This window comes from Ambystoma mexicanum, chromosome 10, assembly GCF_040938575.1.
Source record: "Ambystoma mexicanum isolate Mex_15411 chromosome 10, UKY_AmexF1_1, whole genome shotgun sequence".
Classification (NCBI taxonomy): Eukaryota; Metazoa; Chordata; class Amphibia; order Caudata; family Ambystomatidae; genus Ambystoma; species Ambystoma mexicanum.
Genome location: NC_090932.1, coordinates 770,261,236 through 770,285,305, shown reverse-complemented (window position 1 = coordinate 770,285,305; position 24,070 = coordinate 770,261,236). Strand labels below are relative to the sequence as shown.

Below are 24,070 nucleotides of genomic sequence, written 5' to 3'. Positions count from 1 at the left end.
TCCTCTCGTTGCTCCTCCTCTCCCGTATTCAATTATCAACTCAAGCAGCACTCTCTATCACCATACCTTGAGGATTCCTGTCTCCCTTGTTCATGCATCTTCCTTGGAACGTGCGTTTTCTGAATGTATGTATGAACTTATGATGTCCTTTGATGAACACTGTCAGGCACACACACGTGTACACTGTCTCATCCCAGCCCTCAGCATTGGACCACCTCTGAGTTTCAGATCCTCCAAACAACATGAGCCGTGACCCATGACACTGGTGCACATTACAGACTCGTAGGCTGCAAAAAAGGTATTGCTGCCTCACCCCCTTGCACCGCACTCTGAGAGACCCTCTTACTTTACAAACCTAAACTCCTCCCTTTATCCCCATCCCCACACATTTTCGTCCACCCTCCGAGCGTTGTCCATACCTCCCAAGTCAATATCCATTGCTTCTTCCCTCTCTGCTATTGACTTAGCTCGCAACTTTTCCTCTGACATCTCTGGGTGTGACTCTCACAGAATTCCTCTCTCTCTTCATCCCCTATCCTCATTGTGCTTACCACCAGTGTGTGATTTCTGGGTTTTTTTTTTACCTGTGTTGATCATGAACCTCATTTATATAGCTAAATATGTTGGATTATGTGTTGAGATGACAATGTTTGGTGATATGCACTAATGGTATACTTTCCTGGCACATGTTTTGTTATGGGGATGAACGTATTTTGTTCCTTATGTAACTGTATTTACATTTTCATAGATGCAGCCAATTAAACAGTATATACAAAATGAAAAATAAATGGTTTTTGACAGGGACAAGCACAGCAAACATGACCTTTTATGTTGTATTGTAGTTCCTTTGGGTCATGTTCCACAAAATATATACTTTCGGATATGGGTGTAGTACAATTATCTGTAAGCCTTGCTATAATCATTTGGGGGACTGTCACTACCTTTTGATGGCCCAAGGGAGACTGATTATGAGCTTGTCCACCTGCGCTCACTTTGTAAACTCCTTAACTATAACTTTTTAAATTAGTGCCTGGAATGGTGTATGGACGCCTGCGCCTGTCTCGTTAAGCCAGCATATCTCCCTCAGTGATGGATGTAATAAACGGGTTCATATATAATGGCATACTTATGAACCGCACATAACGGACAGAGACTCACTAAATAGGGGCTGTCCAACTCTAGGCCTCGAGGGCCGGAATCCTGACAGGTTTTCAGAATAACCCTCACTGATATTCATGAGAAAAAATCTGCATACTTTTTGAATCATTGTATGCAAAATTTGACATGTTTCTGGCCCTCTGGGCCTGGAGTTATGAAGAAACTAGACCTGCATCTCAAACAGTGTATTTCTCAAATAAGGGTATTCTAGTTGATAATTATATAGATATCTGGAAGAGATGTGCATTTTATTTCTGAAGTATGTTGTCTGTTGTTTATAGTTCTGTAATGCACTTTATCTATGTGCCTATTGCATTAGATCTCCGTGAACAGCAGTACATTATTCCTAGGCCTGCACATGAGAGAGTACTTTGAGCTTTCTGTCTCGATTTACACTTCTGATCTTGTAGTGAGGCATTATTTCAAGCATGGAGGCAAGTCCAGTCCCATAGCAAATCGCTGTCTGAGAGTCTCAGGGACTGGCTTAAGCACAGGTCAGGCTCAGTCCGAGTGCAACTGGCTTTGAGAAAAGATGTAAGGCGCAGCCACATTTGGATCCCTGCAGGAACAAAAGCTGATAATCCTAAAGGGGCCAGACGGGCACAGATGCATGTAGGTGTCTGGTCGAAGCTGACTGGCCTTGGCGTACACACATGGGATTATTCTTTTTCTTTTTTCCATTCTTTATCTCGTGACACGCCAGGTGCCAGACTCCGTCCACTGGCTCAGCCAGAGACAATCCATAACTTTCTCTCCTGAGGGGGTCCGGCCCATGCAATTATTTGATGCTTTTTCACAGCATGGGGAGGAGCACCCTTCCCTCTCTAGCAGAGATAGAGAACTGGGCCTTCAGTAACGAAGTGGACTACTGTCATGGGCTTTGGGTGAGGCCTGGCCCACTTTGAGCCTCGCTTCCTTTACCGAAGCTCTGCAGTGGTTGGAGGGGAGATATCCAGGTTTGCACTGCTCTCCAGCAAACCCGTTTACAACAGAGTAGCTCTGTGATATGTGCCGAGGAGCAGAGCCACACCTGCGCTCATTTCCCCTGCCTCAGACGCGAACAGCACAAGCCCCTGCATTGAAAGGCATGCTGCAGGGGCACCTCCCTTCAGGCTTACGTGCAGAAGTAAGACTGGAGCAGAAGTCTTCGCTTCCTTGAGTTCGCCAGTAACTTGGAGCTCCGGTAAATTGTCTAAGGCGTTCATTGTGATGTGTATCCTGGATCACAGCACCTGTGTGCTGCTCGGGGCACGGCGCACCACAGATGGTCAATTTGTGAACCCCGCTCACCCAGCACTCTGCTCTTTAATACATATTTATAACCCCCTTACCCCACCCCTGCTTGAAGTCTCGGCTGCTGCCGCCACTCGCTCTCCGGCAGCAAAGAGCACAACACAAAGTTGGGAGAAGCTGGAACGGAGGCATGTGGCGACTCTGGCGAGGCGCACAATACACATTTGTATCGCTGTTTTCGGTCAATCTTTTCCTGCTGCCCCCATCCCCTAGAAGCCGTCCCAAGTCTGGTATTCTGGCTACACTGTATTTATTAAAGTGAACCGTGTATCAAGTAGTAGAATAGACGTCATGGCAAAACTCTATTGGTGCAGTTATTGTAACTTTTGCTCTTTGTGCACACTTGCATTCCTGGCATCATGAAGGAATGATTGCTGCCAGAAGTTATCAGTAGAAGCAATATATGAATCCAATGTTATGCATTAACTAGGCCGCCACGAAATCAATACCAGTGTTCCTACTGTCGCTATTAATAAACCTAACGCTTTTTTTTTTATAGCGCGCGCACCGTGACGGATTCCTCCCGCATCTCGGCACTGTCATGATCTCGTTGTACAGGCGAAACGCTGAGTCATTCATTTCAGGATTCCAGCGGGCTGAGCACGGATGTGGTGAACGCTCAACTCACTGAGCTATCTTGCTGCCTTAATGAGCGTCATTATTATTACCAAAAGGTTATATGTGTCATTATTACTGGACGCAAAACGATAGAATAAGCAGCAATAACACCGTTATTATGGTGGTGTTGGCGTACGTTTTAGTAATGTAAACTAGCATTATTGTGAGTCCCGTTGGGAGTTTTGTTATTAACAGTAGCAGCAGTACTGCTAGTAGCCTTAATATTATTATTTAGGGCTTTTTAATTAGTACTGTAACACATGGTAATTAATGCCAAATAACGCTGTAACACCAGTCCTATTTTTACGAATTTGAGTCTGGTTCTTAGTATTTGGGATATGAGTAACCGTAGTATAGGAAGTGCTATGGACACTACTCAAATTAGTACAATGACTGTGTTTATTAGTATTAGCCATACATAGTAACGGGGTTGTTACTATGAAAACCTTTTATTATGTGTATTTGGAGTAAAATTAGCAATGTCATTAATATAAGCAGTAGTACTGGATTTCAAAGTGCTAGTACCATTATCATTGGGACCAATAATAATGCTGGCAGTCTTCATTATAATAGTATCAATTTGAATAGTATTACCATTACTAATAAGATTAGCATGAGTGGCATTGTTATTATTAGTACAAGCAGTAGTAGCAGTATTACTTTACATACTGCTAGTAGCAGAAATAATTGTATTGGTATGTGTATTATTAATAGTAATCATTTGTATTGGATCTACTGCTAGCATTAGTATTGCAGGGATTATTACTGATAGAATTAGTATTACTATTATGTATTGTGGTCCGAGCACTGGTATTATTCTTTCCAGTGCTAGAAGCATTTGTTTTGCTATCAGTAGCAGCAGCAGCACAAGCAGTGATATCATAACTACTAGAGCTGGTAGCAGCCATGCATTATTATTACTATGCGTCGCCTACTAGTAGTAGCAGGGCATTATTACTGAGATAGCATGGGTAGTAACAGCTGCACTGGTGTTAGTAGTATTTGCATTGGTGGCAGCATTACTAGTAGTGCTGGATATCGTGTACATGTGCGCGTACATGGGGCTGGCGCGCTTGGGGCCGATTGCGCGTGTGTTTGCTATTCCGCCGGGCGCCTGTGTGCGCGCTTCCTGTGTTTTCAGGTGAAAGGAGCTGCTGAAGGGGGCACCAGAAACGATAAACATCACTGGGAGCATGCGCCGCCTTCGCCTGCTGCAGTGTGCACCCCAGGGGCTCGGCTCCTCGCTGTCTGGGGCGGGCTAATCTTAATGCACAAACTTTATTAAATAGCCCTTTCGATGTGCCTTTTTACATGTTCTCCGAGGGGCTCGACTCTCTATGAGAGTCCGAGGTGGGGTTACGGTCCTGGGGGTGGAATCCAACAGCACAAGTGTGCAATGACGACGAACAGCACAGCTGGACCGGGTTCCGAAGCCCGTTACGCTGGGAAGTGAAAATTCACGCACATTCTGCGGATATTTGCGTCATCATGTTAACACGGCCTGATTGGATGTGTAGTTAGTGATATCAGCATAATGTGATTGGATCTGGCCTCTGGGCCTGGGATTGGACAACATATGTGATAATCTAATAACTGTAGCACATTCCTTTGAATGTACTCTGTAACTGTCCACACACACAGACCCAAAAACTCACCGTAGTGACGAATCCCTGAAGGATATCACTGGTTTGTGAAATGTTTCTGAGCAAGTCTTACTGCATTTGGAAGCCCTCCTAAAATACAGCAACGCCAGAGAAACGGATAGAGCAGCTACAGGCGGACCTGTTTCCATTGATGCTACCCTTCCCAAAGTGGGTTGTGTTTGTGAGCAGAGTGCCGCAGTGCAGGCTGCTGGGTGTGGCCATGATGAGCGACACTTCACAACCTGTGTGTAATTTAGTGGACCTAAGCGAAGGCTGTGTTCAGTACAAAGGGGAGGATCAGATAGCGTACTATACACACAGTGGTGGAAATGGAAAAAATGTGGTGGGGGATCCCACAAGACCCGGGTGGGGGAGGAGTTGGGGAAGAGGGGGCGTGGTCTAGAGGGGGCGGGGTTGGTAGTGGCCAGCCGATCATATAAATACTTTAAAAAAAAAGCACCCACAAAGGCAACATTGCCTTTTACCACAGGGCTTTAAGTGGGACGGGGCCTGCCGGGGCTCAGCCCCGGCAGGCTCCGAAATTTTAATTTGAGGCGGGGCCCTGTGGGGCCCACTGATCTCCCCTGCCAGCCCCGGTACACGAAAAGGATGCCTGGCAGGGGTGCCAGTTGCCCATTGAGCCGGGGCTCTTCGGGGGGGCGTGGCCTAACGGGCCAGCAGGACGCATGCAGTTAGGCCAGGCCCCCTTGATGAGCCCTGGCTCATTTTGTTGTGCCAAAAAAAGAAAAAAAAAGAAAAAACGCCCGCGAGGGCAGCATTGCCTTTTATGCGGCTCTGGCACTGGTGTGTAAAGCACAATGCTTCAGTTGTACGTGTAGTGAGCGTTGTGCATTACACATCAGTGTAATGCCGCGGTAAACGGCAATGCTGCCGTCGCGGACGTTGTTTTTTTTCTTTCTTTTTTCCAGCGCGGTTCATGGGCTTGGGCGCTGACTCTAGCCGGATCCCGAGATCCGGCTACACATCTGGTGCCGGATCTCGAATCAGCCGAGAGCCGGCCCAATGACCAGCACTGTATACACATCAACATGAACGTGTAAACCACAGAACCTACGATAATTGTAGTCACTGAAGCCTGTGGATTACAAGGGCATCTTTATTGGAAAAAATGTCATTTCACGGCACCCTTCAGCTGAACCATGGTTCGTATACACAGTCCTTTAACAGTACTTGGAATGCAATGTGCAAACCAGGACTGGCTGATGGTGTCGCACTTGAGACGCTGCCCCTCGACAGATAGTCTTGAACGGCTTAGCAGGATGGGGTATGGTACACAAGTCCAGAAAGCTGAGGGAGCTTTTTTCACCCAGAACAGGTCAGTCAGGGCTGCAGCACAACACATTTCCTTTGCCTGGAAGTTCCACTGCAAGGTACGTTTTTGTGCTCGGTGGAGAGGGCAAGGCTACCTTTATGGTGTAATGATGGCGGACTCCTTGCAGGGTTACTGAATGCTGGCAGAGGACATTGTGGGCACGTGGTTACCATTGTAGCCATCCTGCACATGAACCACTTCCCTTCTTCTTAGTCTTGCTCTTTTCAATGCACTGAACATGAGCATGACGTCTAAAACCATCATTCTCGCTGCACAGCAGCTCTGCTTTTCTGCCAGTCATTAACCTCAGAGGTTTGTTTGCTTTGGTGAATGAAATATCAGTGTGTGTGTAACCAAGTATTTCTGTAACTCTAACATTTGCATAGCTAATCCTTCTCTTTTCACTTGTGCACAGAGGATGCACGTTGGCTTTCAATGACGTTTGCCAGCATCTCTTGCTGTAGGCGGTGTTCAATGCTGCCAAAAGTTCCCTAATGCCTTAGGAAATGGAAAACATCAGGTGGTGCCGAGAGGCCACCCGCAAACACTTTGGAGGAACAGTTAAAACAAGCAATGGCAATACCAACAGTTTTGAATTTTGTGTAGGCATAGGAAAGGCACTTGTCAGGCACTATCATAGTGCTATTAACTCGCCATTGATGGTAGCAGGTGCAAAATGGTGCAAGTACCTGGTTATTTAATATCTGTGCCTGGCATATGTCTTATGCTTATACAAAAGCCAAAACTGTTGGCTTTGCCAATGCTTGTTTCCATTTGGTTGTGACATAGCTCATGGCCAGGAATCCACATAAAATATGAATGCAAACCAATAACCACTCGTTTAATAAATACATGAAATAAGTTAAAACAACATCAACTGAATTGTAGGTTAAAACGTTCATTCAAATGCACCGAACTGCAGAACACATTGGGAAGGCCCAAAAAACATTCTAAAGCTCAGCCGAAACACCTCATTGGTCGTTCCCATTTCTTTTAATTATTTATTTATAAATTTATAACACGCCGGAGCCCACAGGCATCAGGGCGCACAAGTACACAATGGACAACAATAATAACACGGGAGAGGAGCAGGGTATCCAGCATCAGATAGTCAGGGATCACTCAAAGAGGAGAGTCTTGCTTAATAAACATACATATGTAGCTGTCTAAATCTCTCCAAATTGGGTTTTATCTGAATAATGCGAGGCAAGGTGTTATTCAGGACGAAATTGCTGGCCTTTCAGGTGCAGGACCTAAGACAGAAAATGCGTGAGTGTAAAAGGCATTCTTGGGATGATGCTAAATCACACTGATATATTGATGGACTAGGTCTTTTGCATTTCACCTCTTTAATGCCAAATGATGAGAGGTCTGCCTCAAACAAGTGTATTGCTATATCAATATGTCCATTCCTAGCACTGTAAACTAGGATTAAGGGGAGGCTTGACCGCTTCAGTCAATAGATGTGTATCCTCTTGGGAGTGTGAAACACTTGTGTATAGGCGCGTTACAAATACCATATCATATCATATCATATCTCTTGTGGTGTTCCTTTCTCTTTGTAGAATGGTTTAGAATGTCTTTGCCTACCGCTCATTTGATGACCTATCACTTAAAGATAGCTTCTTTCCGAGATGAACTGGCCTACAGGGAACTCCTGGGGTTAACTGGTAGGTCTCAGCATCATGGGGCCCGGTGAAACTCCTGCAAGGACAGGCAATACACTGAGGATTAGGGTGGGGGAGCTTGGATCTACACGACAAGTAAGAATGGAAGTGGGGTCCTCCCTTTGAAGCCCAAATGGCGTGGGGGGCTTTAATACAGGAATTAAAAGGTCGGCTTCACCCGGCAGAAATGGCGCTTTGCCAGCAAAAGGTCTCCAGCAAGGGTTAGCAGACTGAAGATTCCTGTGGGGGGGGGAGGCGGGTTTAGCCTAATAAAGAAGGGCGAGGTATGATGGAAGGAGGAAGGAAGGCAATGTTGGTTTTAATATTCTAACATTGGGATAAAGTAACTTCACCTGTCAGGAACGGCACTCCCCTAGCATGGTAACTCCTGCAAGGGCAGGCAGAGCAACAAGGATTTGGTTGGGGAGCTTTAGCCTAATAAGAGGTGTAGAAGAACATATCGAGAGTGAAGTATGGCAAACGAGTTGACCTTACAGTTGGGGGGTACCCAAGATCCGGGTTGAGTCCATTCCATGGCAAGAATGGATGGGCGCTGAAGGCTATTCAGCAGTAGGAAAGGAGGAAGCACAATGGGGCATTGGGAGAAGGAGCAGGGGCTGAGGTTTCCCCAGCTCAGGCACAACCTGATCAAGTTGTAGTCCCTGGTAGACCATGCGAAGGATGGAGTGCATTTGTCAGTATTGGGCATGGATGTTTACTACAAAGCCACTGGAATTATGAAGTAGGGAAGGGGGAGCCGCGGTGGGCGGTAACCCTGCTTTGGCGTGGCAGTGTTTTGGCGACCAGTGACAAGAGACAGACTCCGAATGAGCCATGGGATATTCGGAAGGGTCTTCGCTCTGCTCGGGACCAGTGCCTCTTGGGAGCCTAAGTGGTGGGGTGTCTGGTGGTAGCAATGAGGGCTCAGCTTCATCCGAATAAACAACACTCTCCCAGCCCATGAACACCTGCATGGGCAGGCAGGGCTCAGACACGAAGGGTTAGGGGAGTTGTGCCTACTGCGGACGACGTTAGGTAAAGGGGGAAGCAGGTTTTGGACACGGAGCAGTCGCCGCACCTTCGGAACTATTTTCACAAAATTGTTTGTGTGCAGTGTTTTTAATTTATTATGTTGTGAAAATAAATCTGCTGCTTTTTTATGCCAAAAAGAAAACCTGTCTCATTCTGCACCTTTCTGGGTGGGAGAGGAAAGGGGCAAAGAGGAATGAGCAAGTATGATGGTACAGAGATGGACAAATGCCCAGGTTATGGATTCTGAGTGGTAATTGACAGGTCATCCCATTCTCCAGACCTTGGGCCTCATTACACGGTACCGGTAAATCCTTACCGCCTTACTACGAGGTCCCTTTGCGGGTTGGGGAATTTAACGCCTGCTTTTTGCAGGTGTTAAAAACCAACCCGCAAAGGGACCAGTGGAGCTAATTACGGTACCGCAATTTACGGTACCGTAATTAGCGCCTTCCCCATTCCCATAGAGCCCTATGGGGCAAAAATGGGAATGGGGAAGGGCAATGGTGGAAGGGGGAATTACCGCCCCGCCAACCTTGGAATGGGGCGGTAATTCCCCTTTCCACCAAGGCGGTGACGGTATTTTACCAGCATGAACCATGGCACTAATAGCACCATGGTTCACCGCCTACCGTGTAATGAGGCCCCATGTTTTGATTGTCCAATAATATTGGCTGCCCATACCTGAAATCCTCTTGGTTTGCCTGTGCCTTGTAATTGAGTGCTATTAAAGTGATGACTTTTTGAGTCCTTCATTTGTTTCATCATGAAGAATGGGCCTTGTAAGCTTATCAGTATGGGGCTAGGATTCAGTTCTGGGTATCGAGATGCGCGACCTCCTTATCATGCAGCTATGCAAGTGTGTTTCCAAGAGCGAATCCGTCTTACTGTTGCCCAAAAAGGAAAACAAATTGTAACTATTCATTTACCCACTGGAATACCGCCTGGCTTATTTCTTTAATTTTTCAATTCGAATTATATAGTCACTGATTTAGAAGCACCTGAAAAATCCCTTTCGACCAAAATCTGTAATTTCACTGCAATAGATTATGTGATGAAAAAGACGGGCCGCCATTGAATGATTATGGCGGGAAGGCATGCATTCATCGTCCCTAGAATTTCGATGTGTAAGACAATGTCAGTCAGGGCTCTTGTATAAAAAGAAAATGCATATTACATGCAGGCGCCCGGCAAGGTTAGCACTTACGCGTTGTTGGGTCACCTGCATGCCTTTTTAACGTTGGCAAGGAGTGGTGGAAAAGTAAAAAGTAAAAGCAGTTGAAATCACCTTACTCGCTCATTCCTGCCAACAAGTAATTACTGCCTGCAAATTGCGCTTTGCAGACAGCATCTACGAATAGAGAGTCCTGTGGAATTCGCCTGCTTTTAGCAGGCGCTAAACGGAGGAAGCCACTCGTTTTGATCCTGCATAAAAATCACCTGCAGGCAAAATTACACAAGACGGGGGGAGACCTAAACCCCCACTTCGTGCCCGTTCCCTGCCGTGTAAATGGACTGGAGAGGAAAATAAACGTGTAAAAGTCATCATATGTTGCTTTCACGCCTTCATTAACCGCATCACACATTATCAAATGACCCCCTGTTACATGTAGCGCACCCAGCTGGAAGCGTTAAGAGCTCGTGACATGGCAGTGAGTCAGTGACGCAGATAAATAGTATTCAGGGGTCCCTTGTGATCAACCCCAAACAGTAAACTTAATGCCGAAAGCTTCAGTGGAAAGTTCCAGCAATAAAACAAAAGCATATTAAAAAAAAAAAAGCAACAAAACGCACAGCGGCAGATCGGCAAATAACATGAAATATTTAAAAACAGCAGAATATACAAATGCCTTGAGGAAATCGAAATTAGAAAGGCATGTTTTTTTTTAAACTGCAATGCATCAAATTGCTCTATTGAAATGTTTAATATATATGACTATTCCACAGAGTATTTGAAGATGAAATGTCTCTACTTTCAGTTAAAATCGGTGTTTGCGTGACATTATTTTGTGTTCATTTATTTAAGCAAACGTGTTCTTTTCCAACAGATAATTGATCCCTTTGTCGAAGTGGAAATCATAGGACTGCCCGCAGACTGCTGCAAGGAGCAGACAAGAGTAGTCGATGACAACGGTAAGGTGGCAAAACGCCATTACACAAAAAACCTTTCTTCTTTTAAGTCTCCTAAGACATTCACGGAACCTGAATGCTGGCGTTGCATACGGCTATTTTCTAAAAAGGCTAACCAAGGTACACACGGCCCTTACAATAGGGTAGGGATAAAATTATGCTACTGCGTCTTTTGGGTTATTGACATTAGCAGCCTTTCTTAACATGTATTCTTCTGGCGTCACACCAAGCTAGCCAAGGCACTTCCCTGTTAACAGCAGTGGTCCGATTAAACCAATTGCACTGTGTGATCCAAGTGGTGCTAAATTGAATTTCTGTCTTCTTTTGGACCTTTGGTCCTGCATTGTTCCGGGTATATGATTCCCTTCATTTAAGGAAAATCCCTGCAGAACGAGTGGAAATGTCACCGGGTGAAATGTACAACCACCAGGACGTGCAATATTGTTCTGTGAAAATGATCGCTGGAGCAAAATAACACAGACATGAAATAAAGCGCAGCATTCTAAAATTGCACCGCCTAGGGAAGTTTGTGTAACTCATCTCCAAGGGCTGGATTGCATCAGCTGTGTGGATCATGATGTTAAAGCATGCTGTGTGTTAAGTTGCATTTCTGTGTGGTCTTGATGTAGTGCTGCTAAAATGCATTGGGAATCTTGCACATGGGATGGTAGGGAGTTGTGGGGAAAAACCAGAAACCCACATGGCAGAATCTGTTACTTGGAACAATTTGCCACCAATCTGTTCTCTATTCCTCTATTACATTTGATACCATTGCAGCAAAACAATAAAGACAGTTGAACACGCCTGCCTTAATTTTCACCACTCAGTGAAGTGAATGGAACCTGGCCTTAAAGTATTACAGACATTAGGGCCTCATTACGAGTCCGGCGGTAACCCACCGGTGCTACCACGGATTGTGCCAGACTCGTAACACTTTTCCTGCGCTTGATATCCTGGTGCCTCTGGGACATTACAAGTCCTGATGGATCGGGAAGTCAGGAACCAGAAAATGTTGTTCCCCGTTCCTGAGAAGTCCCATAGGACTCCATGGGAGTGGCAAGAAGGAAGCACCGGTATGAAAAATCAACTTCCGGGGCACCAGTGGTCCAGGGATGAATATCGGTTTCGAAACCATCAATCAACCCCACATGTCTAGTACAACGGAAGGGATGTGAACAGATTGGAATACAAGTAAATTATAAGACATCCTTGTCCAATTTTGGTAACATGGATGGAACGGCAGTCTTATCTCCGCAACGTCGTGGATAGTTGGTTAGTTGCAGCACAGCAAAAATACAATTATTACTGAGTGATAAAAGGGACTGTCCAGTCATGGTTACATACAAATATCTACTTTATTATTACTACAACAGACAGTTATAGCACACTACAATTACAAGGAACACAGAGGGCAAACAGTTTCACAAAGGAAAGGGATGCACTCTGGATACTAACAGGAGGGTACTCAATCTTCTAGTTCAAGATTATTTGGTTCCAGCAACAAAGGGGCAAAGGGTCGTAACTGTCTCTATTCGCCTTTGGAGAAGGAACAGGGGGGCAGAACCACAATGTACCTGGTGCTGAAGAAGTTCTTGGTGCTTGACGGCATCAATGTGGTTACAGGGCCCTTCACACCCTGTGAGACAGAGTTAGTGGCAGGAGACAGCTGCGGGTACCAGCCGGCAGGCAGTTTGACAAGCAAGACTGGACAGACGTCTGCAGGCTGTCCGGCGTGGCGGCTCGGGGCCAAGAATCGTCTCTGGAATGCTGGTCGAGGCGTTTCAGGCGGCTCTGGTGACTGCGGCATGACAACAGTCAGCGGTGCAGCCGAATGTGGTTCGAGTACTCGACTGTCTCGAAAATGCCCTTAAAAAGATGGATGCTGGATGATGCTTGTGTGGCACTCCTCTGAGCTTCTTCGCAGGGCTCGTGTCCTTTCAAGGTGGACGGCCCAAAGCTCAGGAGGGTGTTAGCAGGCAACAGCCTTGTTCTTTGTCCAGAGACTCTCTGCCACTTCCCACCTAGGAAGCTTGCTCTCAGTACCCAGCAGGGCATGCTGTGTGCTGGCTTGGTACTGGTTCTGGAGCTGCTCGATGGGTCCTCTGCGTGTACTATCTCCCTCTGTTCCCTAGGACATGTTTAGGGGAGGGTTCTTGCTTCCCTCTTGGAACTCCTGGCCTTCCTTCACTGGCAGAAGATGTAAGGTAAACTGTACCTTCAGCTCGGGTCTAAATAAGTCCTTCTTCATACTCCTTACAAAGTCTTCAGATTATCTGATCAGTGAGGGGTTCAGCCATCCAACAATCTTCAGTGATGCTTCAGGTCAGAACCAGGGCACTTGGCAACAGACAGGGAAAGGATGACAACATATACTTCTATGTCCGACCCATCTTACTGTCTGCTGTACATCAAAGTGTCTCCCTAATTAACTGAGCCCTATGCAGCGCTTGATCACACATGGGCCTCCTTTGAAGTAGGGGGGTTGCTGGCAGACTTTCCTCTCCTACAATTCATATACTTCCCTACTCTGAAAGAAGTGGTTCCAGACAGCACATTCACTGCCCTTTCATACCAAGGAGGGGTGTTAGTAGCAAGTTGACACATTGCATTACAAATAGGTGTCTGGTGTTTGGTCTCCATTGTCACTCCCTGCACCCGGGCCTTCCCTGAGGTCTGCTAATTAACATTCTTCAGTATTCGCTGCCACCAGCAAGATTTCACAATGGAGATGCAAATCCATGGGGCCTTAATATTTTTATCAGGCTGCACATGGCCAAAGGCCCTCAGCTGTCAGGTGTCAGCTACACTTGACAGGGGAGGGCGGCGCTGGTAAGCTGTTTCCTCCCAGAGTACATGACTATTTTTCTGCTGTGCGGTAAGCATGGAAAATGTGCACGGGAATGGCCCCATCATTCATTCCTTTTAAAACAAACAAAAAAGTCCTGGCGAGCCCACTTTTTCTGTGTGCATTGTTGAATTCCTCACAACCGGCACCGTTGCTAATGGTGCCGGTGCTTCCGTGACAAGTCTGCCTACCGGGACCATTGGGACCATTGTGCCCGGCATGTCAGACCAGCCGGGCGCAAAGGTCCCTGCAGGCAGACTTGTAGTGTGACAGCCCAGAAAAGGTGCAGGTACGTTGCTACCGGCACCTTTATTTCCGGACCACCACACTTGTAAGGAGGCCCATTATTTCATTAGTCTGTTTATTTGTTTGAGTTTATGCATTACACTGTATTTTATCAAGATTTCCCTTACTCAATCAGGTGAATAAAAATCCTATTTAATTCATACTTTCTTCAACAGGTTCTTATCGATAGCTTTCAAACTTCACGGACATTGTAAGTCAAGTAGATTTGTGATTTGTTTTGTTTGCGAGATTAACACACCTAACATCAGGGAAAATATCACTACAGTCTGCAGTGCTTGCATTCAATTGACATAGCGAGTGTTTTAATTTTACAACATGTTTTCTTAATTCTTACACAATAATTGTTAACTGTTTGGAAAGAATGAAATCAACACTACTAAAACCATGAGTACTAGCTACTTAACTGCTCTTCTATAAACTGCTAACATAAAATGTATGCACCTTCCGAATGCTTTATTTTACATTTAGTCACTATTTTGTATTGCACTGGAGTCACTGACAACCTATTCTTTGTATTTTGTATTTATCGGAGAAAGCAGAAATCATATGTTTACATCAAAACCATCAAAGGAGCAAGACATTATGGTTACCAGACATTTGGTCGAAAAAAATTGGTCGACCAGACAAATGGTCGAACCAATTTGGTCGAAAACCAAATGTTCGAATTTTTTTTTTTTTTTTTTTAACCATTTTTTTTTATTTTTTTGGGGGGGTCCCCCCCCCAACCCCCTTTTTTTCTCTAAAAACCCCTTTTTTTTACAAAACGAAAACCCGAAAAATAAATATATAAATAAATAAAAAATTCGACCATTTGGTTTTCGACCAAATTGCGTCGACCAAATTGCAGTCGACCAGTTTTTTTTCGACCAATTGACTGGACACCAGACATTATGATAGCATTGCGATTTCTGGTTTCTTTTAGAATTTGGAGATTGTTGGGGAAGGTGGAACTGAACAAAAAGTTATTTTATTTAAAAGAAAATTTAAATCTGATGATGGGAGAGCAAAAGGGGGGGGCATAGTTAAGTGCTCCACGTGCAAATGGGTATCTGTTGTGTGGGCGCTGGGTTAAGGTTATTATTGCACTGCAGTTTGAGTGGGTGGAAAAACTGAAAGGGGGAGTATGTGTGTGATAGACAAGATGACAGGGTTTCTAATCCCTCCCAATGCAACAGAGTTCATATGTGTGGGGAGTAGTGATCTAAAGAATGCCTGGATCAGTCAGCAGAATTTCTCTTGAAAGTTGTTTGATAGCAACTGTTTTAAAAAAAATAAATTTGGATGAATTTGTTTTACCCTGGAGTAATGGGGAATTCCCTCAAGAAAAATCTCTGTGCTTGGAGGATGGTAGAAGAGAATATTGTTTAGGGTGAGATGGGGTTGGCTGCATAAGTAGGTGTGATCAAATAACTGGGTTAAATTGGGTCTGGGGTAGTTGATGGGAGAGAGATGTGTGGAGGTAAACCACTAATATCCCCCCTTTTTGGTCAACAAAGACAGTTGAAAATCTGGTTTCCTCAAAGTGGAGGACAATTGCAATAAGGTTTTCTCGATCCTGTTTCATCTCGTCGCATAGGCTTTCCTCTGAAACCTATCATTATCCTGACGCTTGGGAACAGGGTAAACATGCTCTGGGGACCCACCAATGAGGAGAACGTGTTCTACTGAAACTGCGGACTGTCAAACCCAATCCTTATCCAAGGGATTCTGCAGTGGAGACTACCTAGTGGATAAAAGCAGCACACTCTTTTTGATATTAATATCCTTGGTTCCACCACATTTGCTGATGTTAATACCTAGTGCCGAATAGACTATTAAGTTTGTGTTGACACCTAGTTTTCCCCACTACCTGCGCTTCAAAGGTTGTGGAATTTTCACTGCCTGAGTACTATTGGAAAACAGTTTTTACTTATGTATATATAAACTAAAAAAACTGTTTCGACTTCAATGCTCCATTAGTATACTTTTGGTTCTCAGCCAATGGGCCATATTCAGATTCTATATCGCACGTTTGTCAGTTGGGAGTCCTCAGGAAAGCTCTTTGTTTATTTGATATTTGTTCAGTCTTTTCTAAATGCTATTATCAGCTACTGGGTCTGTGGGTATTTTTACACCCATTGGATGTTCACCACGATGGAAGAGAGATCTACCTTTAACACTCTGGGTTTGTACTCCAGTTGTTTGATACATCTTAACTCATGTCTGAAAAGAACAGGAAAGGCCTGTTTAAGAATTGTGCTTCATTTCACCTGAGAAATGTCCGTATTAAGGATAGGCATGATGAATGCCTGTACTGTTTATATCCGGATAATGACATTAAAGGATGCAACATCTGTAAAAGCTTCTCCACTAAGACTATGGAAAACGGTACAGTCGCTTGGTGCCTTGGCTTGATGAGGGCACTATGGCTTCAGATGAGGAGCTTTGCTTCGGCCCTCCCAAGAAGGTCCATGACTAAAGTCAACCTTGAAAGGGAGGCATAGCCCACCAGGAAACAACACAGAAAAAGAAGCTGTGCCTCTTCTAAGGCTTTGAAATCTTCTGGTCAGCCATTTGAGAAGACATATAATCGCCCTCATTATCTAAAGAGCAAGGCATGTCAACAAGTTATTTGTCAATGAGGAATCATGGTCTGTCGACAAGTTATTAGTTTACAAAGTAGTTATCAAAGGGGATTCTGGGTTCTAAAACGGTCTCATCAAAGGTCATCAATCCACCCTTTTGAAGCCTTCTCGTTGATGGCACTGTCAAACGAGAATATATTGTCCACTATCCCATCAACAGTTGCCACATTGATGGTAACAAGAAACAGCCACCTCTTTGTCTATGCTTTGTACTACCTTTTTCGACATTCCCATCGACAGCTAATCAACCCACATAATGAACACTTTTCACGGAAGGTTCATCCATAGAACAAGCATTTTCTAAAGTAATAGAGACTGCCTCATTATTTTCATATTCTCCAAAGACAAGGAAGGAATGCATGTTCAATCTCAAGCCTCATGACCCTCCTTCATTATCAGGCCCTTCAGATGTCCCTCCTAAGGATATCTTAGAACACATTATCAACACAGACGTTAAGTCCCTAAAGGCACAGTTTCCCTGGAATATGGGGCGTATGAAGAGTAAGAACCTCGACCAGTATTTTCAAAACCTTTAATGGTTACACAGATGAGGAAACGGGCTCAAGCTAATTACATATCAGTGCATATTTGATCCACACCAAGGCTTATGGTGTCTCAATTACAAACTAGAATTCCTGTCATTTCACCAGCACCAGTACCTTGCTGCCACCAAGACTAATACCTAAAGCACCTTGCTTTAGCTTAGGGAAACAGAATGCGCTACAGCAAAGGATGAAATAGATACTTCATTGGATACAAATTCTCAGGGAGACCCCCTTCAGGAGACATCTATGCATTATGCAAGGACAGATGAAAACCTTTTCAGCATAACTGCTGATGGGGAGCTCGAAGATGCACTCAAGAGATTCACTACCCAACGGAATGGGTGCATTACCCATGGCGAAAGATGACAGAAGACTCCCTACAACAAAAGCTAGAAAGACTGTGATGTCCATCCCTATAGATGGGATGATGGCCTATTCGGGATGTGAAACTCCTATTCTGCACCTGAGAGAAGAGAGAGCAAGGACTAAAAGTACAGTGCCCCACATGACGACTCAAAGTGTCTTATGACCCAACCATGTCGCAATTCCATTTTTTCCCCTGCTGCAAGGAAAAGGCTGGCTCACTCTTCATCTCCATGTGCTTTCACACCAGATAAAGAAGGTAAAAACTGGATGCTTTTGGTAAATGTGTAATAACAAGGTCAGGTATTAACATGAAAGTGGCAAATTCCCTTGCCGTTATTTCCAGATATGGCTGGTAGATCTGGCACAAAATATCTCCCGTTTTAGAATTTCTGCCTAATTGTCCCCACAAGGGAGAACTTGCACATCGCCATATAATTTTGGTAGCAGTAAACATTGCAGTTGCAGGATTCTGGAAGATCATGAATGGCGCAATGTTGAGGACGCATGGCTGGCTTAAAGCGACCAAATTTAGTCCAGATATTTAGGCTAGATGAATACCAGCTGCCTTTTGCTTGAGTCAACCTTTCTGAGAAAAGGTTTGATGACACTTTTCAAGCCATCAACTCAGTTACAGATGCGCTAAGGGCCTTAGGATCTCTTCAGCACAGGAGGTCATATTCTTTTGGTATGAGATGACATAACATCATACTTGGAGGATTGCCACCCACTTATTGCTCTGATCACAACAAGTTAAAATTGTCCCTTAGCAAATCGGTTTAGATCCAGGTCTCAGTTTTATCATGGAAGCCAGACATGTAGGGTCGCCTCTTAATCCAAGGAACAATCAACAAAATAATGACTTTTCTGCACCAATCGCCCCCCACATTTCAGCAAAGTATTGTCAAGTTACGTTTAACAATAGCAAAAAATAAGGACAGATCGATAGGTGCTTCCTCTGGTTACCTCGGGTCAAACCTCAGAGGTGCTGAAAAAACACTGATTTTGCTGCTGGTACAATGTAGCGGGGAGGATCCAGATACACTGAACGAAGGCATAACGCTAATGCAAAAGGGTGCAATAGAGCTTTTGCCTTCTGTGAATAGAATTCAAGATGTCTACTTCGTGTATTTCCTAGTAAGAAAAATGTACGGTGGGTGAATACCCATCCTGGATCGAAGGTCTGTAAACAAATTTCGAATGGATTGTGTCCTCCAACGTATTCCTCATGTTAGATGTATTCCATCCAGCTTTAGCTGCTTTGGAAATTTTTTCTCGGCAGAGCGCCATGCATCGATGTCGTCGAGTCGAAGTCCCTCGAAGGCCTCCGTCGAGGGTGACGTCATCGGGTATACAAGTAGCACGGGCGCCGCCCGTTGGCCTCAGTCCTGTTTTTCCCCTCTTGTTCTGTTGTATAGATAGTGTAGGTAGCCAGTTGTCAGTCTTGCGAGTTTTGAAGTGGCAATAACCCGGAAAATCTACAGAGGGGTATGATGGGAGAGCGATAAGGAATATGTTGGAGGAACATCCAGTCGAAAGAACGTTACCAGTTGGTAAGTAACTTGTTCTTTGAATGGATTGTGTCCTCCAACGTATTCCTCATCGTAGACAGACTCCCAAAGCAGTGTAGAAAGCTCTCTGGAGGAGGGAGTAGATTTTTAATATTACTATATAGTCGAATATAGCACTGCTTTACCAAAAGCAAGCTCTTTAGACTGGGAAGCATCCAGACTATAGAATTTAGAAAAAGTGTGCAGCGATGACCAAGTTGCTGCCTCACAAATAGATTTTATGGGAACACCTCTTTGAAGGGCTATCGACGAGACTATGCCTCTGGTAGAATGGGCCCTTAAGCCTTCTGGTGGATCTTTTCCCGCCAATCTGCAGCATTCTGAAATGCAAAGCACAATCCAACATGATATGGTTTGTTTTGACACTGATTGACCCAATTTCCTTCCGGTGTAGCCAATGAAAAGTTGATTATCCACTCTAAGCTTGGAAAGCCTAGAAATGTAAAAGCTTAGAGCTCTTCTCGGGTCCAGCCTGTGCAATCTTTCCTCCTCCTTAAAGGGATGAGGTGGAGGATAGAATGCAGGCAGAATAATGTTCAGTTTTAAATGGAAATCAGACACAATGTTTTTCCGCAATACGTGTTGCTTTCGAGACTCGGCGCGCCACGCGTAGTTCTCTGAGGCGGTTATTGTGAAGCTATATTCGAGAATGTCCTCGTCATCGACCCCGACTACCCGCGTTCGGGATTCAAAAAGTGTAAATATTGCGGTTCGAAAATGTCTATCACGTATCCGCACAGAGAATGTCTGTGGTGCCTCAGTGAAGGCCATGACATGGAGGCCTGTACAAAGTGTCAGGCAATGACGGGGAAGGCCTTGCGAGAAAGGAAGGGAAAACTGCAGGTAGGTCGAAAACCCGACCGAAAAGCCTCTAGTGTCGAGTCGAGGTCCCGTGAGGAGAAATCTCCACGACATGAAAGGCAAAAGCATCGGTCTAGGTCCCAAAGTGGTTCACACCACTCTTCATCTTCGACAAAAAAGTCAAAAAATAGACGCCACCGGTCCCCTTCTACCTCGTCCTTGGACGAATCACCCAAAAGAATGAAATGCCCCACAAAACATTCTTCCTCCGAAGAATGGGAAGCATTTCGAATTAAAATGACAGAGGTGTTTGAAAAGGCTAAGCCTCGGTCTGCGCCTTCCTGGGAAACCGGCCGGGAGCGTTACCGTTCCGACACTCGCGCGCCCTTGAGCCCGGGTGATCGAAGGAGAAAAGATCAGGAACCCTCCAGGACCCCGAGCAAAAAGATCGCTCGAGTCGACCGTTCGAGGTCACCGACGCTCTCTGGAACCCGACACACCTCGAAGGGTGCCTCGACGCCCTCAAAGCCAGCTCCGTCGACGACCACTATTTGTCGACGCCATTGACACCCTTGTCGACATCGACCCCGAAGCCCTCGATGCCAAATGTTTCAAAGGCTCCAATTCAGCCAGAAGCTGTCAAAATTGCAGCAAAAGAAAAAGCTGCAAAGGCTGTAAAGCCCTCAGTCTCTACTGCTACACCTTTCCCAGAATTTTTTTTAAACCTCTTCCAAGGAAAGAATGTTTCAAATACTTAACTTCAATTTTTGAAGAACAAGAGAGGTCTGCGCATGAGGATGTTTCTTTTGTCCTGGAATATGGCACCCCAAATGTCCCAGACTGCCCGATTTCTGAGGAAAGCAGAATGAGAGATCTGGTAGAAACCTTGCATAATGCAAGTGGAATTGACACTTCACCTGAAACAGATTTTGGCAGGCCAGAACCAGGGGAACATGCCAGTCTCTCATACAGGCAGCTAATGACAAAGTTAGTTGAATATGTGGGATGGACTAGACCACCAACTCAGTTCATCCAGGATGATCTGACCGATTTATTGGATCATGGTCCCACTGAAGATCCGATTTTACCCTTCCATGTAGCCTTACAAAATAGGGTGGCCAGAAATTGGGAGACCCCGGACTCTATTCCTCCGGTGAATAAGTTCCTCACTTCAAAATACCGCCCTTCCAGTAGCGACCCCGGCTATCTGTCCAAACACCCTACTCCTGAGAGTCTGGTGGTCCAGGCAGCCACAGCTTCAAATGAGGTGGTGTACCATTCGATCCCTCCATATAGGGACGACAAGCGTGTGGATGGTTGGGCGCGCAAGGTTTTTTCAGCTGGGAGTATGGCGTTAAATTCGGCCAACTCCACATGTGCCTTGGCAAAATTTTCGTACACTATGTGGGAGTGCATTGCAATGGCGGCAGAGCACATACCAGAAGGGGAAGAAAGGGAAGGATTCCTAGCCATTGTTAGAGATGGAAAGGAGGCCATGCAGGAATACCTTCAGTCTGGATTGGACACTGCTGCAGCTAGTGTGAGCAGGTCCATGGCCACTAGCATGGTAATGCGCAGATTTGCATGGTTCCGAAAGTCGGGTTTCACACCAGACGTGCAAAATCGTCTTTTGAACATACCCTTTGACGTGTCTCAACTTTTAGGCAACAAGGCTAACAAGAGCCTTGAGAGGTTGCAGACCTCAAAAGCGGCTGCCAAATCTTTAGGAGCTGCTATTAGGCAAACTCAGCCTTTTCGTGCATCAGGACAATCTTGGAGGGGATGATCCTATCGTTATTACTCCTCATATGGAAAGGCGAGAGGAATGGCCAGTCAAAGAGGCCAGAAAAAAGCCACTCATGGTGGACGAGGAAAACGTGCAAAGCCAGCCCCAGCTGCAGCCTCTTTACCATCAGCGGCCGCAGCAACCACCACAAAACCACTTTGAGGACTTGCAACACAAGACACCTGTGGGAGGCAGGCTGTCACAGCATCTGCAAGAATGGCGAGCCATTACTTCAGATGTTTGGGCTCTAGAAATAACAGCCCAAGGTTACTGCCTTTCTTTTCTAACGCAACCTCAAAACAATCCACCAGGGAGACAATCTTTGAAGTTTTCAGACCCACTCCTACAGCAGGAAGTCTTGACCCTGCTAGAGAAAGGTGCTATAGAACCAGTACCTGTAGCAGAGAAGAACAAGAGATGGTACTCAATATTTTTTGATTACCAAAAAGGACGGATGACTGAGACCCATCTTGGACTTAAGAGGCTTGAACAAGCTCCTCAGAAAGGACAAGTTCAAGATGGTCACTCTTTCTCAGATCCTTCAAGCCCTTCAACTTCAGGATTGGTTGGTGTCATTGGAACTCCAGGATGCTTATTTTCATGTGCCAATCCATCTCAAGCACAGAAAATACCTGAGGTTTGTAGTTGGCGACTCGCACTATCAGTTTCGAGTCCTATCATTTGGGGTTACCTCTGCCCCGAGGGTCTCCACCAAGTTGATGGTAGTGGTGGCAGCGCACCTCAGGAGAGGGGGGATTCACATCTACCCCTAACTGGACGATTGATTGATCAGGGCGCATTCTGCCGAACAAGCCATGGATCATCTGAAAGTCACCTGCCACTTCCTCCACAGACTGAGCTTCTCCCTCAATTTCAAGAAGTCACAAATTACACCTTCCCAACAGCTCCAATACATAGGGGCTGTATTAGACACATCTTTGGGAAAGAGCTCTCCTCCCAAGTCGAGGGCTCAAGACATTCTTCAGATGGTTTCCAAATTCCAAAATGCCCAATATCTCCAGGCCTACGACTTCTTAAGGTTGCTTGGCCTCATGGCATCCTGTATTTTCCTAGTGCCAAAAGCACGCCTGAGGATGAGATCCCTTCAATGGGCTCTAAAGACTCAATGATCCCAGTTTTCAGGACAAATGACGGATTTTCTTCAGATTCCAAACAAGGTTCGGCAGCATCTTCTGTGGTGGACTTGCACAGAGAACATCCTAAAAGGAGAACATTTTTTGGCAACGATGGCCGGAGATTACAGTAGTGATGGACGCCTCACTCATGGGGTGGGGAGCTCATGCCAATGATTTAACAATCAGCGGTCATTTGTCTCCAGCGGAGTCCAAATTACACATCAACCTTTTAGAGCTGAGACCATCCAGACTAGCGCTGAAGGCTTTTCTGCCATCTGTCAAGGGAAACAATGTCCTGATAATGACGGACAACACAGTGGCCATGCATTACCTAAACAAAAGAGGAGGTGTAGAGTCACGACCTCTGTGCAGAGAGGCAATGCGGCTCTGCTATTGGGCAATTCAAGAAGTAATCTCCCTAACGGCAGTTCATCTAGCCGGGGAGGAGAATATGACAGCGGACGCTCTGAGCAGGCACAGTACATTGTCCCACGAGTGGGAACTGGCTCAGGAAGTCCGTCAGGAGATCTTCACTATTTGGGGAGCCCCTCAAGTAGACTTGTTTGCGACCAGAATCAACCGGAAGTGCGAAAAGTATTGCTCATAGGAATTTCTCCCGAGAGGAGCCCTAGGGGATGCGTTTGTGGTGGAGTGGAACTTCCCACTGCTAAACGCGTTCCCTCTGATTCCCGCCATTCCTCAAGTCATCAGGAGATTGAGACGGTTTGGAAACCGCATGATCCTAATTGCCCCGATTGGGCCAGGAGACCGTGGTACCCGGACCTTCTAGACATGTCCATATGCCCTCTGGTACGTACGAGGGCCAGGTTCTCCATCCAGAGGTCAAGACTCTCAACCTTCATGCTTGTTATCTGAAAGGCTGAGATACAAGGATTGGGACCTTCCAGATGATGTCATGGAGGTGTTGCTTTCAGCAAGAAAGGCAACAACAAAATCTCTGTACCGTTGCCTTTGGAAGAAGTTTTGCAACTGGTGCAGGGAAAAGAATGTTGATCCTTTTCTATGTTCTGTCCCGGAAGTGTTGTCCTTCCTCTTGTCCCTGGCACATAGGGGCCTCAATGTTGGGACCATTAAAGGTTATCTTGCAGCGCTTTCCATTTTCAAGCGCTCTTCGGAAGAATGTTCCTACTTTAAAATTCCTTTGATAATACAATTCTTAAATGGACTCAGCATTGTGTTCCCTCCTTCTCCTTTCCAAGTC

At 45.5% G+C, this 24,070-nt stretch overlaps 1 protein-coding gene across 6 annotated transcripts in view; it reads left to right on the top strand.

Annotated features, from left to right (window-relative positions):
* The window catches only part of PLCH1 (phospholipase C eta 1), a 1,334,702-nt gene that overhangs the window by 1,236,565 nt on the left and 74,067 nt on the right, over positions 1 to 24,070 (top strand). For all 6 annotated transcript variants that reach the window (XM_069618420.1, XM_069618421.1, XM_069618423.1 and 3 more), the window contains one exon: positions 10,790 to 10,874. In XM_069618420.1, the coding sequence (XP_069474521.1) occupies positions 10,790 to 10,874 (85 nt within the window). The remainder of the gene's footprint in view (positions 1 to 10,789; positions 10,875 to 24,070) is intronic.